This window comes from Hyperolius riggenbachi, chromosome 5 (assembly GCF_040937935.1).
Source record: "Hyperolius riggenbachi isolate aHypRig1 chromosome 5, aHypRig1.pri, whole genome shotgun sequence".
NCBI lineage: Eukaryota > Metazoa > Chordata > Amphibia > Anura > Hyperoliidae > Hyperolius > Hyperolius riggenbachi.
The window spans coordinates 263,156,562-263,174,683 of NC_090650.1; the positions used below are offsets into that span (position 1 = coordinate 263,156,562).

Genomic DNA, 18,122 nt, shown 5'->3' on the forward strand with positions numbered 1-18,122 from the left:
ACACCTGTATGGTTCATCCTGTGGCAGCCGATCCCCCTGTGCACATTTAGGACAGGCTTTTCCCACACTAAACATCCCTGTGGCAGCTGATCTGCTTGTGAACATCCATGATCAGTCATACCACATAAATATGGATGGACTTACTATGGATGACGTAAGATAACCTTTTCATCGGCAAAGCTTATTTAACTTGCCGCATTGGAACTGTGTGCGCCCTATTAGGTAACTAAATTAAATTCCCACTGCCATCACATGGAAATTATTTATTTATTTTAGTATTTATATAGCGCCGAAATATTACACAGCGCTGTATATTGTCTTGTCACTAACTGTCCCTCAGAGGGGCTCACAATCCAGTCCCTACCATAGTCATATGGTAGGGATTGTGTAGTGTATGTGTCGTAGTCTAGGGCCAATTTTGGGGAAAGCCAATCAACTTATCTGTATGTTTTTGAGATGTAGACGGAAACTGGAGTGCCAGGAGGAAACCCATACCGACATGGGGAGAACATACAAACTCCTTGCAGATGCTGACCTGGCTGGGATTCGAACCGGGGAATCAGCACTGCAAGGCAAGAGCGCTAACCACTACGCCATCGTGCTGCCCACGGTAGCTCAACTTTGTTGAGACTATTATGCTACAAGCTTACTTTCATGGCAGCAGCCTTTTCTGATGTCTCATGGATGCATCTTGGTCTGTTTATTGCACTGCTGGCTTGCTAAACGCTGCTGGACACCAGTGGTACAACTGTGGATTTCTGATATACATGGGAAGTGCTGCACTATCCAACTAACCCCACTCTAACTTACTCTCACACTAACCCTATACTTACAATGATTTACAATCGCACTCACACTAGTTCTAACCTTAAACTAATACATAATCCCTGTCACAATCACCTTGGCTCTAACCTAACGTTAACATTTACAATAGCTGTACTATCACACTATCCTTAACCTCTCAATAGTAATAATTTGCACGGCCAATCTCTCTGAATGTCATGTCTCTGCATGTCACATGACATGCAGAGATGGGAACTGCAAGGAAATAGGCTCACCGCAGCTACAGTGAAGAGAGGAGTGAGGTCCTGTGGCTCCGGTCGCTGGAAGAAAGTAAAGTATTGCTTCGCTCTTCGACAAAGGATTGTGCCACTTAGCCCTGCCACCCCCAAGACAACAGGGGCCGAAGGACTACTGTTATGCCACTGGGGGCAGTGGAGCCACATGCAGGGTATTTTGTGCCCCCTGATAACTTTGAGCATTACACAAACTTTGGGAACATGTTTGCTATGGGACTCGGGAGCTATGTTACCTAGGGGGCACCCCTGGCCTCCAAGGGGAGAGAAGTTCAGGCAGCACCCCAAGCACTCTCACCACCTTGAAACATCTCCAGCAACTAACCTCAGGGAAGGAGCAGGCAACACCCCAAGTTCTCTCACCATCTGGGAAACCTACCCACAACTACTTAGCAAAGGAACAGAAAGTTTTAGCCTATCACAAAAGAGTCGGATGGTACAAGCTCATCATCAAGTAGCACCTGGCCTTTAAAAGGCTGCAAGAAAAGCCTCTAGGGAAATGGAAAGGAATTGCATCTGCAATACCAGAAATAGGAAGGGCTGAAACTGACTACACTAGCATAGGCCCTGGGGAGCTGGGGCTGTGTAGCTGGAGAGGAGTTCGCAGCACCAGTAGAGTAGCACTGCCACTCAGCCAAGGAGGAGTACGACAGCAAGGAGATTGTAGCATAGCAGGAGGAGTAGGAGGAGAAGGAGAAGAGGTGGCAGCAGGCCTGCCTGCAAGCCGTGGAGGTGTCACAACTAGGCCCGCTGCACAGCCACGTACTCCCTAATCAGGTTGACCCAATGGGCTGTGTAAGTAATGTACCTGCCCTGACCGTGCTTGGCTGACCAGGCATCCGTGGTCAGATGGACCCTTAGCCCAACGCTGTGTGCCAGAGATGACACCACTTGCCTTTCAACTTCATGGTACAGTTTGGGTATCGCCTTTTTTGAGATATAATTGCGGCCTGGTATCTTCCACTGCGGTGTCCCAATAGCCACAAATTTTTGGAAGGCCTCAGAGTCCACCAGCTGGTATGGTAACAGCTGGCGAGCTAACAGTTCCACCAAGCCAGCTGTCAGACGCCAGGCAAGGGGGTGACTGGCAGACATTGCCTTCTTCCACTCAAAGATTTCCCTCACGGACACCTGGCTGCTGCTGTGTGCAGAGGAGAAGGAACCGCTCAAGGTGAGAGGTGGAGTGGAGGAGGGTGGCTGTGATTGTGACGTTGCAAAGGAGAAAGCGGCTGAAGATGATGCACCTGAAGAAGCAAGAGGAGAAAGAGGGTGACTTTGCTTTTGTGTGCTGCTTTTCCTCAGGTGGTCTTCCCATTGCAGTTTGTGCCTTTTCTCCATGTGCCTTCGTAAGGCAGTTGTCCCTACGTGGCTGTTGGCCTTTCCACGGCTCAATTTTTGGCGGCAGAGAGAACAGATGGCATTGCTCTGATCTAAGGCAGACATACAAAAACATTTCCAAACCGCTGAGCCCCCCTGGGGTGTGGGCACTATGGTGGCATCAGCAGCTGACGTTGAAGGGCATGTTGGCTGGCTGGCCATAGGTGGCGATACATGTTGTCGGACACTGCCACCAGCTGTTTTTGAAGACGAGCTCCACCTGCTTCTTTCAGCAACTGTCCCATTGGTCATCTTGTCTCTTAGGATCCCACGTGGCATCCGTATCATCATTATCATCCTCCCCAGTGTCACTTGCCTCAGATACCTCATAAACTGCACCAACAGCAGGTACTTCATCATCCTCCTCCTCACACCTTACGTCCATAGTGTTGCCTAACTTGCTTAGCGCCTTCATCTTGTTGTAACAATAATGGCTGTGAATCAGTTAATTCCCCACCAAATAACTCCTGTGAAGTGTCAAATTCAATTCAGCAGATGTGGTGCTTGTAGTAGCGCTGGTGGCTGCGGAAGATGAGGTGTTCTGTGTTAAATAGTCAACCATGTCCTGACAATCTTGGGAGTTGATGGGACGTGCCTTCTTCTGAGCACTATACTTTGGGCCAGGGCCGCACAAAATCACGTCAGCACGACCTCGAACAGACCTGCCACGTGGCCTGCCTCCGGATCTGCCTCTGCCTGTTGTTTTGTACATATCGGGGGGGGAGTGGGTGGGTGAAGTGAAAGGTATGCACTGACTTGACTAATACAATGTGCAGTCACACAGGTGCAGTGAAAGGTATGCAGTGACTGGTATTACAATACAATGTGCAGCTGTCACACAGGTGCAGTTAACAGGTATGCACGGACTGGTATAGTGCACAGAGTGCGGTCGCACAGGTACGGTGAACAATTATGCAATGACTAGTATTACAAATGTGCAGCTGTTACATACACAGGTCCCGTGAACAGGTACAGTGACACTGCGTGTGCTCACGTAGGTAGGTGCACTGAACAGGTGGGTATGCAGTGATTGCTATTACAAATGTGCAGCTCTCACACACACAGGTACCGTCAACAGGTGCAGTGACACTGCGTGCGCTCACGTAGGTAGGTAGGTGCACTGAACAGGTGGGTATGCAGTGATTGGTATTACAAATGTGCAGCTGTCACACACACAGGTAGTCACTGAATGTGCTGGGCCTGGCAAGGGCACAGTAGGAATTACCAAGGGGCCAAGGTCCCAGCAACAGCTGCGACTGACTGACAGGGCTGTATATGCAACACAAGTGTCTGTGGGACACACACACGCACACACAAAAAAATATAGATCACAAGAACAACATTAGCTCTCAAAAGAGCTGTTGAGGATGAGGAGTGCTTTTTAGCAATAAGATCAGCAAGAAAGCGCTACCTAACAAAAGAGCCTAGCTAAGCTTTCCCTATGGCAGCACCCAGGTTCTCTACCTTCTCTAATTACTGCAGCCACACAAGTGAGTGAAATGGCTAATGCTGCTTGCGTTTTATAAGGGGGGGGGGGAGGGGGGCTCCAGGAGGGAGTGTAGCCTGATTGGCTACCCTGTGCCTGCTGACTGTTATGTAAAGGGTCAAAGTTGACCCTAATGATGTAGTATAGGGGGCGGGTCGAACTCGCATATAGTTCGTTTGCCGTGAACACGAACCACCGACGTTCGCGGGCGAACCGTTCGGGCCATCTCTACTTGTATACATATTTCTCATATTGACCTTGTACTATATAAACAACAACAAACCTTGTAAATTTGGGGTTATTATATACACAATGCCATATATTTCGGTATCTTTCTAAGAATTCAAGTTTAATTTGCAAATTGAAAGTGAACACAATTATAATAATGTAACGTGATCTTCTATGCGGCTCCTGTCGCCACCTCCCTCTTATGAACTTTGAGCTATCCAATTTAAAAAATGACTTACTTCTGTAGCAAGGGAATAGCCAAATAAATAATGAGACTCAAAAATCATACTGAGGAAAGGATGTATGCTAATAACAAAATTGGACTTTAATGATCTCAATGTCCAAATCCCCACATGTATTCTTGCCTGGTTAAACAACTACAATTGGTGAAATAGCAAGTTAATGGGCTGCAGGAGTGTGCTCAGGAGAAAGCGGTTATAAGCCAGGAGTGAGGAGGGCAAATGTTTAACACATCCATTTTATTCCTATCCCAATCTCCATTTATCATGTTAATTTATTCACAGGAAGCATTTGCTAATAGCTAATTAACAGATATGACTTTTTTAATCCCATCAGCGCAGAGGCACTAAGAAATATATTATTTGAACCTCACAGAAGATTCTGGGATGAATGTTCAATGGTCAGTTGTGTAGAGAGAAAACTAAATATATGATTTTTTTGCTGTTATTCAGCTTTTTCTGACATTCTTTGAAAATACAGAAGATAGCACTATATCAGCTTGAAATAACGCACATGCATCAGATCAGGGGCTGTGAGCCAAACGCTTTCCTTATGTCAGTCTTAGTAAGGCTACACTAACAGTGGGCATTGCGTTGCACTCCCTGTAAAAGCAGGAACCCAACACAATGGGAAGAAAAGTGAAGCCACATGTTATCCGTTGCATTGCATACTGAGAAGCATATAGTCAATGAAATGTATACTTCGCTGTCACTGTTAAGCCCCCTCTACACCATTCAATTCCATGCGCGATCGATCTAATTCGATTAAATCGAATTTGATTCGATTGATTAAATCCGACATGTCCGATCGGGATTCGATCGATCGTGTGATCGATTTCGAATAGTTTTTAATGCAAACCGATCACTTGATCGATCAAATCCCGATCGGACATGTCGGATTTAACCTATCTAATCGATAAATCGCTCCTGGAATTGAATGGTGTAAGGGGGGCTTTAGCGCACGTTTTCCAGTAACGCACTGTATTCAGTGCATTGGGATGCTGCATGCAACAGGCAATGCAATGTTTTGGCACTGTTGTGTTGTATCACAATGCAACATTCAGTGTGACCCTAAATCACAAGAAAACATGTACAGTCTGAAAGTAGCCTAATTCACTTTGATTTGCATTTATAAAGTGATGACATTCCATGTTGTGCTAAATAAAGTACAAAAATAATTCATATTATTTTCTGTGCTCAAGAAGTTACCATATTTTTAGACTATAAGAGGCACCTAGATTGTGAACGCAAAAATCAGGGGAAAAGAAAACAACTAAACCTGGTGCATCTATGGTGTACGGGCGTCTTATGAACCTTTTTCCCCTAACCTAACTAAACTACTCTATTTTACACTGCCCGGCTTTACTACACTAACCCCTGCCACACCCACCAGTTACACTAACCCCAGCTGCAACCACCAGTTACGTTACACTTCACTAACCCCTGATGCCCCACCAATTTCATTACACTACACTAACCCCTGCTGCCCCACCAATTACACTAGACTACACACTACACTAACCCCTGCTGTCCCCACCAATTTCACTACACTTCACTAACCCCTGATGCCCCACCAATTTCATTACACTACACTACACTAACCCCTGCTCCCCCACCAGATAAGCTACACAGCACTGCACTACACTAACACTTCAGTTCTCACCTGATCCTGCCACCGCGCTCCTCTCACTCTGGTCCTGTTGATGCAGACACGTTTCTCTTATCCTCCTGCAGATACTGGCGATATAGCGGTACACTGCAGCCGCCTGCTGCTATACAGCTCCGGGTCCTCTGTACTTCCTGGTTCTGTACTTCCTCATAAGTGGTTGTTATTGTAACCTCCGTGGCACACATCATGCATGGCCCTGGCACAACTGGGGTTACAGTAACAACCACTAATAAGGAAATACAGAACTTTGTCTGCATCAAAAGGACTGGAGTGAGGGGAAGAGGTGCCAGGATGCTGTAGGTGCTTCTCTGCACACTCTGCACCACTAGTTACCGTATCTTTGGAATATATGATGCACCCACTTTTTCCCTCAGTTTTAGGTGGAAAAAAAGTGTGTGTAATACTTTGAAAAATACGGTAACTATCTAAAGTTACATAGGTTACTGGAATGGAGATTTATTCCTCTGGTAAAGGAACCCTATATTAACATGTAACATGGTAGTCAATTCATCAAATGTTCATAACATTTTTGTTTGTCACATTGATTTACATATTACGCTATTAGGCTCCTCTTGTCTCTGTGTTTTCATTCAAGGTTTCAAAGCACCACCTCCACATGTCTCCAGCATAGCATGGGCTCACACATCTCTGACATAGCAACGGCTCACACCGCTCCAGCAAAGCTGTTACAATCTGCATCTGCTGGTAGATTCCTGCATGTACTACCTCTGCTTCACCAGCAGATGTCGCCAGCCTCTATGAATTTACAGCCTGAACTTTCCTCTGCCCACCAGCAGAGGGTGGACTTTCTGGATATCTCTCCACAGACAGGGAGGAGGCCTGGACTATCACATGGTCTTTCAGCATGGTATTTAAGCCACACCTGAACACTCAGAACTTGCTAGCTCTTTGTTCCTGATCCTAGCCATCCTGCCCTGTGTTCCCTGTTCCTGGTGTTAGTTCCTTGAGTCCCTGCTGTATTGATCTCCCGTGTTTTGACCTTGTGCCTTTGTATACCAACTACTCTTTGCCTAGCGATTACTGTACTGTTTGATCTCCTGTGTATGACCTATGCTTGCTGACTATCCGTGTGTCTCCTCCTTGATTGTTTATCCTGCATATATATACATCTATTGTGCTTACTATTCTGGATCCAGGGTCCGTGTGCACACAGTTCTATACACTGGACCTACTCTGCATAACTCGCTTATGCAGAGAGGTCCTTGTATAAACCCTGATTTTCATACCTTCCTGTATGCTTATTGTTTGTATCTACCTGTATTATTGGTTGCAGTGCATGTATGTGTGTTGAATACATTGCCTGCAAGTCTATGCTGATTGTTTCCTTGCATGAGGTTAATGCACAGCATTACTCTATTTTTATTTAATAATAAATTCTTATTATTCATTTATTCCTGGTTTTGTCAGTCTTTTCCTAAACAGTGACATCTCTGCCTGGTTGCAGGTTTGTGCGTTGTTTTCTGTTTGCTCCAGGTGCAGCGCACAAACTCCATGCAAATTATAACAATAGCATTGGCTCACAACCCTTAAGTATATCATGGGCTTACATCCCTCCACCATATCATGGGCTCACACCCCTCCAGCATAGGATGGCCTCACCCCCCTCCAGCACAGAATTGGCTCACACCTCTCCAGCATAGCATGGGTTCACACCCCTTCAGCACAGAATGGGCTTACACCCCTCCAGTATGAAAGCCAGATGCACCCACAGGAAACACATGGAAAAATCACACATAATGAAAGTCTATGGACCGCACTGCAAAACACAGCTATCTGTGGTACAATGTAACTTTTCAACACTGAACAGCTTGTTGGATCTTTCCGCACACAGTATGTGAATCGTATACAACCCGCATATGATGCTCTAGTATGTGGTGAAAAATGCATGCGTTTGACATGCATTTTCTCAAACAATATGATACTGTATTTTTCTCAGTTTCAGAATGCAAACACTTGAAAAACACAATTGCAAACGCATTAAAAATGCAGAACCAAAATAGCGAACTGCAGAAATGCACAGGGCAGAAAACACATGATTTTCCACACAGTCAAGTGTGCTCCCAGCCTCCGTGATGCTGCTGCTGTTTTGCAGTTGTTCCCGCAATGTGAATTTGCATTAGAACGGAAAGCCAACGTAAATGAATCGGCTTGTTCAGGTGTAATGCAAACTTTTGCATGCAATTAAAAAAAGAACCTGACAACCTGTAACATTTTTAGCATACCATGCAGTTATTCTATTTTTTACATCAGATTAAATGTTTTTTTCTGCATCTGAGAAGACATGGTGTATGTAAAAACGCGTGCGATAATACATGTGCAGGTTTTCCCCACCTACAAGTCGGAACCCCACCCTAATCTATTCCATTTATTCAAAATGTACGTATTTGTCTACGAGCATTATTGGAACAGGCTTCCATAGTGAGTGTTGTTCTTTCTGATTCAAACACAGTCCACACTATCTTTTGTTGAGGAAAGGTTTTTCCTTTGCATAAGCCACATAACACTTTGAAAGCAGATCAGCACAACCCTTTTCACCGAATGGTATCGCCGTTATTATATGAGCAAAAATAAATATTTGTTTTATTGCAGCGTTGCAGCTTTTATTTCCTAAAGAAAACAAATAGAGGCTAATACAGTATGCAATACCAATTTCATTACTACACGATCTGCAAATGATTGCTAGGAAATCCTAAAATGTGCCCAAGAGCTGCTGTTATTGATATGGAACCCTCAGGACATGAACATTTGGGTTTAAGTGTCTAAAGCGTTTTATTAATTAAATTGCAGTGATTTAATTCTCCCATGTTAGCATTTACAGTTTATGAAACAGCCTTGTAATTAGAAAATGACTACACTGATGTTGTGTTTTCTTTGCTAGTCATACATTACTGCACTGCTTTCCCCTCCTTTGCACACAATCTCCCAGGCTACCTTATTCTGAGCCCGATTAATAGGCAACCGCTACTGGTGCGTTAAATTACTTTCTGCTTTATATTTTGATGCCAGTATATGATAACTGGTACTTTAAGAATCATGTTTGACGAGCTGTAAAGAAATGATGCTTATTTTTCTTGCAAGCATAGGGAGAGGCAGTGCAGATGGAAACAGTGCAAATCTGATAAGAATATATCTGTTTCTTTATTACCATTCAGTCATGTGTCGCACTAATGGAATCATAGGAACAAGCAAACAAAATTCCACTTGTGTATTTAAGCACAAGAACTATTTAGATATATGGTTGAAGATTTGGCCATTGAATAATTGTTACTGCAGATGAATAGTGGTCCCTAGCTGTATTTATGAAAGCCCAGCTTATTATGCTGCCATATGAAAGGACAGCTGAAGGAGAATAGACACCACATCTGAATTCAGCTAACTGGAATACTACTAGAAAGACAGCGGTGTGGAGCAAAACAGGTGGCATTAGGAATTCTAGGACTGCCAGGTTTGTACACAGATGTTGGCCTATATTGTTGTCAGTCAAGAAATGAGCTAGTCCAGAACTTTTCAGACCCCAGAGTCAGGTTGAAAACTTCACAAACTATTAAATAGTTTAAATTTCAAGGCAAATGCTTTGGAAATTACAACTAAGGTGCACATACTGTACACATACTGTATAACAATCACTAACTAATGGAACAGTGGACTCAGGGTTGTTTTGAAGTAATCGGTGTCCCGGGAAAGGTAAACACCCACACAGACCCATACACAGGGGAATATACAGTGAGTGGCCCCCAAAAATGACCCCTTATTTGAAAGTAAACTAGTCCAATAGTGACATAGGATGACATCACAACGCAGAGTTGATTATATAAGGAAAGTTCATCTTTGGACAATGTAGTTGTTATGGAAGTTAATGTCAAAATGGGTAAGACAAAATATTTAAGTGACTTTGAACAAAGGATGATCGTCATCATTGCAGTATAGAATGAAGACGCATTATTTTTTTACAGCTGCATTAACTCAATGCAACTTATAAGAGCAAAGTGAAAAAATATAATGGCAACAGTTAAAGCACACCTGAAATGAGAGGAATATGGGGGTTGACATACGGTATGTATTTCCTTTTAAACAATGCACCTTGCCTGGTTGTCCTGTAGATTCTCTGCCTCTAATGCTGGGAATACACGATACTTTTTTTTGCGGTCGATTCTCCAAGCGATCTATTAACCATAGGATTCTCTGCTTGAATTCTCTTATCTTCCGCTTGTTTTTCTTATCTTTTTTTCCATTCACTTCTATGAGAAATCAAGTGGAAAAGAATCGAGCGGAGAATCGGACATATCGGAATACTTAAAACCACAGACCCTGGACAAGCATGCAGATAAGATGCTGGGACCCAAGTCTGACCCGATTAGCTGCATGCCTGTTTCATGGACAAAAAAAACGAGAACACTGAATCAGTTGTAATTCATCACCTTCACCATTAAGGCAATTGACTTCCACCTGTGATAAACTGTAATTATTTTAACTAATTCAGCATAAAAATAGCTATTCCTGGACCTCTCCAGTACTTGTTAGTACAACTGAGAGAAAACAATAAACTATGGGTTGCAAGGCATTGTCAAAACATTTCAAGAATAACGTTGTAGAGAGGCACCAGTCAGCAGTTGCATATAAACCAAATAAAATGCTTTATCAATTACTAGGAGCACAGTACAATCTATATTGAAGATTATGATGCATAACATTATTCAACATATGTACAATCTATTGTAGTAGGACTTTCCATGTTAACCAGCTTGGCGGTATGGACGAGCTGAGCTCGTCCATACCGCCGATACAAATAGTGGTAATGACGAGCTGAGCTAGTCATGCAGGAGCAGGGGCTTACCACTGCGATCGGCGGCGCGTCCGCTGCATCCCGCTGTCTGTGCTGGCTCTGCGGGCTGTGTGGTCTCCCCTCTCGGGCTCCCTGATCTCTCTGTGCGGAGGATTTCCGGATTCCCAAGATGGCGATGCCCAGCTTCCTTCTGTGATGTGTATCATGCGCCCTCTGCTGGCCGGTGCATGAATTACATCATAAAGTGACTCATTACACAATTACAAAGTAACACCAATCATGATACATTCATTCAAAGTTGTTTAGTAAATACACCTGATCACAGAATAAAAAGGGTGGGCTGTTACTGATTCTTCCTCTTTCAGAGTCACTGGTGTCCCATTGCTAGTCTGCTTGTCAGCTACTTTTGGTGATTGCTGTGCTTTGAGTGATTTTCCTGCGTTTGCTTCATACAGTTTTGCAGTTTTGCTAGTCTTTCTAAAGACGCTGTGATTTCTGTGTGATTTTTTTTTTTTTTTCCGCTGACCCCGTATCTTGTTTGGAGTCATGGCTTCGTCCTCCCGGAGGCGTCTATGTGACCAGGAGCTGATGGACGTCTTTGAGGATAGCGGCAGTGATGTCGAGTCTGTGGCGGAGGAACCTACCGACAGTGACGTTCCAGGGGATCTGTCATCAGAGACCGACGCCACAAGTGACAGCGACATCGAGGAGCCAGTCGTTGTGCGCACATGGTGTGAGCTGGAGAGCCTGGACCAAGTTCCGCCACCCAGGTTCCCTTTCACTGGGGTACCTGGGCAGAAGCGCAACTGCGACCACAACCCGCTGGCGTACCTGGAGCTCTTCCTGACCGAGGATGTCATCCAGCGGATTGTAGAGGAGACCAACCGCTACGCAGTGCAGCAGCAGGGTGCTCCTCTCAGCAGGTTTTCCAGGAGCAGGAGGTGGGAACCGGTCACCAGGGATGACATCTGGTTGTTCCTGGGCCTCATCTTCCTCCAGGGACTGGTCGGTAAGCCGCTGCAGAAGTGGTACTGGTCCACCAACCGGATGATTGCCACTCCGTTCTTTGGTTGTGTGATGCCGGAGTACCGCTTCAGCCTCATCATGAAGTTCTTACACTTCGCGAACAACGAGGACTTCGATGAGGCCACCCATCCTGCACCCAAGCTGAAGAAGATCTGGGACATCTACCAGATGATGGTAGGCAATTTCCGGGATGCCTACACACCAGATCGAGATGTCACCATCGACGAAAGTCTCATGGCCTTCAAGGGGAGACTCAGCTGGGTGCAGTTTATCGCATCAAAAAGGGCCCGCTTTGGGATCAAGTCCTTCATGCTTTGTGAGGCCAAGTCCGGGTACATCTGGAACTCTATCGTGTACACGGGCAAAGGCACGAAGTTTGGTCCCCAGTTCAGTGAGTATGGGTTGGCTACCTCATCCGTGCTCACTCTCATCGAGCCGTTGCTGGATCAGGGGTACTGTCTTACGACGGACAACTTTTATACTTCCCCTGAACTTTGTGACTACCTGATTCAGCACAAGACGGATTCATATGGCGCAATAAGACTCAACCGGCGCCAACTTCCACTGGCCTTTTCTGCCAGGCGTTTGAAAAAGGGAGAAATTGTTGCCTGGCAGAAGGGGGAAATGATGGCCCTGCAGTGGAAGGACAAGCGGGATGTTTGTGTTCTTAGTTCCGTGCACAACGCTGCTACCGTGCACACCACCACCAGAGGTAGCAGGGAGGTGGACAAGCCACAAGCTATAGTGGACTACAACCACACCATGGGAAGTGTGGACAGGGCTGATGCTGCCATGACTTTTTATCCGGCTGTCCGGAAGCAGCAAAAAAAATACTATAAAAAAATTTTTAGGCACCTCCTGGAACAGTGCATATGGAATGCCTATGTCCTGTTCAAGTAAAACAGTGAAAGGCCTGTTGCACACCATGACTTCATTTGGCAGTTGTGCAAAAACATTTACCTGAAGCACCCCCCACCGGAGTCCAGTAGAGTGGGGCGCAGAGCCTCATATGTTGTAAATCCGGAGAGACTGACTGGACGCCACTTTCCTGAATATTCGCCCCCGACCGCACAAAAGCTTCACCCTACAAAAAGGTGTGCGGTGTGCTGCGCCAAAAAAGGCCCCGAAGGTAAAAAAAGTGTGCAAAGAGACACGCACTTATTGTCCGGACTGTGACGTTGCACTTTATGCTATACCTTGTTTCAAAATCTATCATACGAAGGAGGTATTTTGAGATATACCATGCATTTGTTTTTCTGCCTCCATTTATTTCTGCCTTTATTTTCAGCATATTACTGCATTTATTTATTTGTATTACTTATTATTTATTACTGCATTGATTTAAAGTTATTTCTGTTTGTCATTAATAAATTTCATTTTATTTTTGACAAGAATTTGTGTTTGACGCTTTTATTATACTCCTATTGTATACTAAACTCTTGCTTGACTCATGTTGGTAAGTTACAGGAAAAAGGTTATGAAAATTAATTGTACCAATTTGGGCACGGAAATCCTGGGGAAATAGAACGCCAGGGTGGTTAATGAGCAAATGTAAAATCAGTATCGAACGGGTCTTCCCCCTTTCATCATAGGGAGTCTGATCTATCTTGCCATCTAGGCCTGATATCTGGGACCTTCATATTTCAAATTCTTTTGAATTAGTTTCCTTGGAACTTTTTTTGCATCTCTGGCAAGAAAATTATCTTCTGTAAATCAATATTCTTACTATAAATGGATGAGCCGTTTATCATCTAAATATAGATTATGGCCACATTTCCCTACATCTTTTTCTCAAATGGATTCTCCCTTGGAATTATTCTTTCAAACTATGTTGTGTCATATCTGTTAAACACATGGGCTACCTGTAACTAATTAACTTATTCAGAAACAAAACTATATATACTCTGCAAAGCAATACAGCGCTGCAGAAAATGACAGTTCAACAACTGAGATTTTTTTTTTCTTTTTCCAGAATGCCAGACTTTACTACAGCCTGACAGGAAATGGGAAGGCACCTCCTCTCCCTTACTCATATATTAAAAAATAGTAGAGAAGGTCGGGTTACTGGATTTTATGCACAACACTTTGACAGACTTAGTCAAATATCGATCAACTTGGGATGCCTGATTAAAATGATCCATGTCCACTACCTCAAATCATTTGAACAGTTTTATCTCGCTATGGTATCTACTTAAAGAGAATGTGAACCCCACCTCCCGGAGATACTTACCTCAGGATGGGGAAGCCTATGGATCCTAATGGGGCCTCCCGTCCTCTTCACCCTCCGGGATCCAGTGCTGGCAGCCCCCCGAACACCGGTGAGGTAAATATTTACCTACTGCAATCCTGACCAGGCGTAAGACAGCTTTCCAATTGGGCCTAGGAAGAAATAGCCAAGCTCAATCTGGTCTGTGCAACTGTGCAGGCGACTCGGTCAGTGCAGTAGAGCTGACCCGATCGGGCTCAGCTAGTTACACCTGAGAACGATCAGAAAGCAGATACTGCTACTGTGCAGGATTGCAGAAGGTAAAGGGGAGCCAGTGCTTGGTCTCTGAAACTTAGGAGGAAGGGTGAAGCTTCATTAGGATCCAGAGGTTTCCCCCTCCTGAGATAAGTATCCCCTGGGAGGGGGGTTATTTTTGTTAAAGATTTTCTACAAAGATCACAAACTCAATTTTTTTTTTTTTTTTATAAGATGCCCGGAAAGGCTAGTTATCAAACACGTAGCGTACTCTGTAAGGTCATGCAACATCCTCTGTTCCTGGGTCATAAGTATAACAGTTACAATTTTTTAAAAATAATTTCTGTTGATTGAAAATTGTTGTACATTGGCAATTGTCCTTTCTGTACTTAGTACATTAACCAAAGTATTAGTTGCTGACTGAGCATTAGACATTGCTGTTTAGTACGTGAAATATTTGTACAGGACCTGAGGAAGCACTCCTGTGGAGAGTGCGAAACTGCTGTAGACGTTTCTTGTTCATGCTTGTCCCCTCTCTCTCCTTGGCTGACTGCTGCTTTGATGGTATGTACTGCATTTTAATGGAATCATATTAAAGGTGTGTTTTTACTGGATGTGCCCAGCCGCTTCTATCTGTACAAATATTTCACCTGCTGGAATCTTTTTTGGGCTTTGAGCACTCCGGAGTGACCCTGGCTGGTAGTCCTGTGCACCTTTTCTCCTACCCATTGCATTGCTGTTTAGTACAAATTCAGTAAATAGTGTTTCATTGAAGACCTAACCATGCAAGCTGTAGAGGTTTCCAATTTAAGCATACTCATTCTCCTAAGATTGTGATTAATCATGGGAAAGTGGTTACTGATGATGGAACAATGGATTCCTTACAGTATAAAACAACACAGTCTAATGTATTCACTATTAATCATGCTTGATCGCTCAAGTGCTGCAAGTGTGTATGTGAATGTGATTAATTGGGGCTTTATTTTACACTGGGTCATATCACAAATAAATAATGAGATATTAAAGATCATTTACTTTTGAATTTGAAACTATGACAACTTCTTAACTATGAAACTATGATAACTTCTTAACACTGACCTCACAAATACTTTTTATTTTATACTCTGCCCCCCCCCCCCCCCCCCCCCAGCACACACACACAGCCATTTGTTAGGTTGCTGGGAAGCATTTGGGAATATGGTGCTTAGTTGCAAATGGAATGTAAATTACTTTGAAATGGCAACAGATTTTCCATAACATCTCAAAATTGCTTTAGAGCAACCCTGTCACCATTTATTGAACAGAGATTTAGCTTAATTTGGCGGTTGCAGTCTTCATTGCAAAGCAGTGTGTTATTGTTGCAATATGATAAGCTGTGTTAGGAAGAGACAGAAAGTGAACGCTTCACACTTCTCTTCATGTTTGCAAACACTTTTACCTTACTGTGCGTTATCATTAAAACCCAAGATCAGCCTTTTTTAACGCATATAATAGAAAATTTGCATTAGTTAGCAGTCAAGGGAATATCTGGGGTATGGCAGAGCATCTATTTAAAACAGGTGCATGGTAATTTGGATGCTGGGTATTGCCGTTGGCTTGGCTTTGGCAATTTGATTGTTGCTGTTTCCATCACTCTGTAATGCTAAGCTCCTCTACTACTCCATATTCCAAAGCCTGGTACACACTTTCAATTTCGACTGGCCAATCATTGAGCAATTTTACCAACTCCATGTAGTTTAAGGGTTTACCTGTACAATCTGCTCATATTAATCAATATCAGTTGACCATCATACTGCAGGGAGGTGGTAAAACTGAGCAGTGATTTGTCAACCGTAACTGAAAGTGTGTACTATACTTTACACGAACCCTCTTACAAATGCCTACCACTAACCTCCTTCCTACCCACACGTTTAATTACACCCAAGAGCTGAAACGTTGTCTAATGTTCAGCAATGTCTGATGTTCAGCAACTCAGCCTAGAATATTGGCACTCAAATTACAGCGATTCCCCACTGCGCTGCTATAGCCATAATAACATTAGTCTATGACAGTGCCCAAAGCAGGAGCCGAGATCACCTGTCTCACAAATACATATGTGCAATGCTCAAAACTTTGTGCACAGCTAATAAATGCAAATTTACTACCCTATGCATAGTATGGCGGTGGGGTGAGGAGGAGACGGTTCTGCAAACTATAGCTTTAAAGGAAACCTGAGATGAAGAACCCCTCAGGTTTTATACTTGGCATTTCCGCCAGCCCCCTGTAATCTGTCTGGTCCCTTGGATTCAATCCAGTCCTCTCTGTTGCGCCGCTACACAATCCTCAGGAGTACATTTGAAATGGGAGCCGGTAGACTTGGGCGTAGGATACAGCCTATATATGGCTGATCCTGCTTCTGCACAAGTCCGGGCCCCTCCAGGCCGCCATGGATAGTGGGGGGAATGATATAATTGGTCTTCCAGCGATTGCTGGAGGCCGAATTATTGTGTTTTTTAAGCAACTTCGGCTCTGTCTTCTGACGGCACTGACGTTACTCACTGAGCGCCGCTATAGACTGATTCCCATTATAGTCTATGGCGGCGCCGGCTGCTCCCAAATTTAGCATTGCCAAAAAGCACTGCTCCGATCCTCAGGCCTGGAGAGTTCTGCACAAGCGCAGTTACAGTCCTTATGAACTACACATGCACAGAACACTCTCGGCAACGGGAGCACAATCAGGGGGTGCACTTGACCAGGACCATGTATGTGCAGCGGCCTGCAACTGGGCCAGTCTGGGAATTTATCAGATCAATTCAATATAAATGCCTGACTCAACCACTTAGTTATAAGGTACCAATACCACTATCTGCGAGAATGACATCACAAATTCTTAATATAGCAATCAAATATATACTGTGACATTACTTAAGGAATGCCTATTGAGTAGGAATATAACTTTATTCAATTTATTATAAGGTATAAAAACCAACAACCAATTAAAACACGTAAAAACATGCTTAATAAATGCTCTCTGGAATTTTCAGAGTGTGGGGAGTATGGTTGGACATGTAAACCATCCCTATATATGCATAAATCATTGTTTTGATTAGACCTCACTCACAAATGTCACCCGTCCTGAGGCCCCCAGACAGCCACCCAGTACCCCATCATCACCCAATATGTTACATTTAAGCTCCACAGATGTAAAGTCTTTCAGGGAGTTCAAAATATGTAATACTTCCCTATCCTGACAATCAAAATCAACCTGTTGGTCTGTCTCCCCACTATTGGTCTCCTTTTTCCCCATGCAGTTTTTTGTAACAAATCTTTTCTCAAAAAGTGGGTGAAGGCATTAAAAACTTCAAAGGAATCCCTCTTACAGGTTGGGGAAAAAGTTAGACTTCAATTTAAAGCGGACCCAAACCAAACTTTTTTTTAGTTCAAAATATTTAGTTGCACCACTCTGACACATACAAAGATAAATAAACACTCCTTCAGGCCTCTTGCACACTGCACGCGATTCCGATTCAGATTCCGCTTTTTAATCAGTTTTTACATCCGATTCAGATTCTGATTTGCAGTTTTCTCCTTGCACACTGCAAATCGGAATCTGAATCGGATGTAAAAACTGATTAAAAAGCGGAATCTGAATCGGAATCGTGTGCAGTGTGCAAGAGGCCTCAAGCCTATGAGCATTTCAGTGCATGCTTTTCACCCTTCACTTTTTATAACTAGGGTTATACAGGTGGCAGCGATTAGCAATTCCTCCTTTGCTGG

The 18,122-nt window shown here is 43.9% G+C and overlaps 1 protein-coding gene across 1 annotated transcript; it reads left to right on the plus strand.

Annotated features, from left to right (window-relative positions):
* Positions 1–11,425: 11,425 nt before the first annotated feature.
* Positions 11,426–12,805, plus strand: LOC137519383 (piggyBac transposable element-derived protein 4-like). Its single transcript, XM_068238337.1, has one exon. The coding sequence runs from the start codon at positions 11,426–11,428 to the stop codon at positions 12,803–12,805; it is 1,380 nt and encodes a 459-aa protein (XP_068094438.1).
* Positions 12,806–18,122: the final 5,317 nt, after the last annotated feature.

Coding starts and splice junctions, on each gene's coding strand:
- LOC137519383 (XM_068238337.1), top strand. CDS start 11,426: ATGGCTTCGTCCTCCCGGAGGCGTCTATGTGACCAGGAGCTGATGGAC.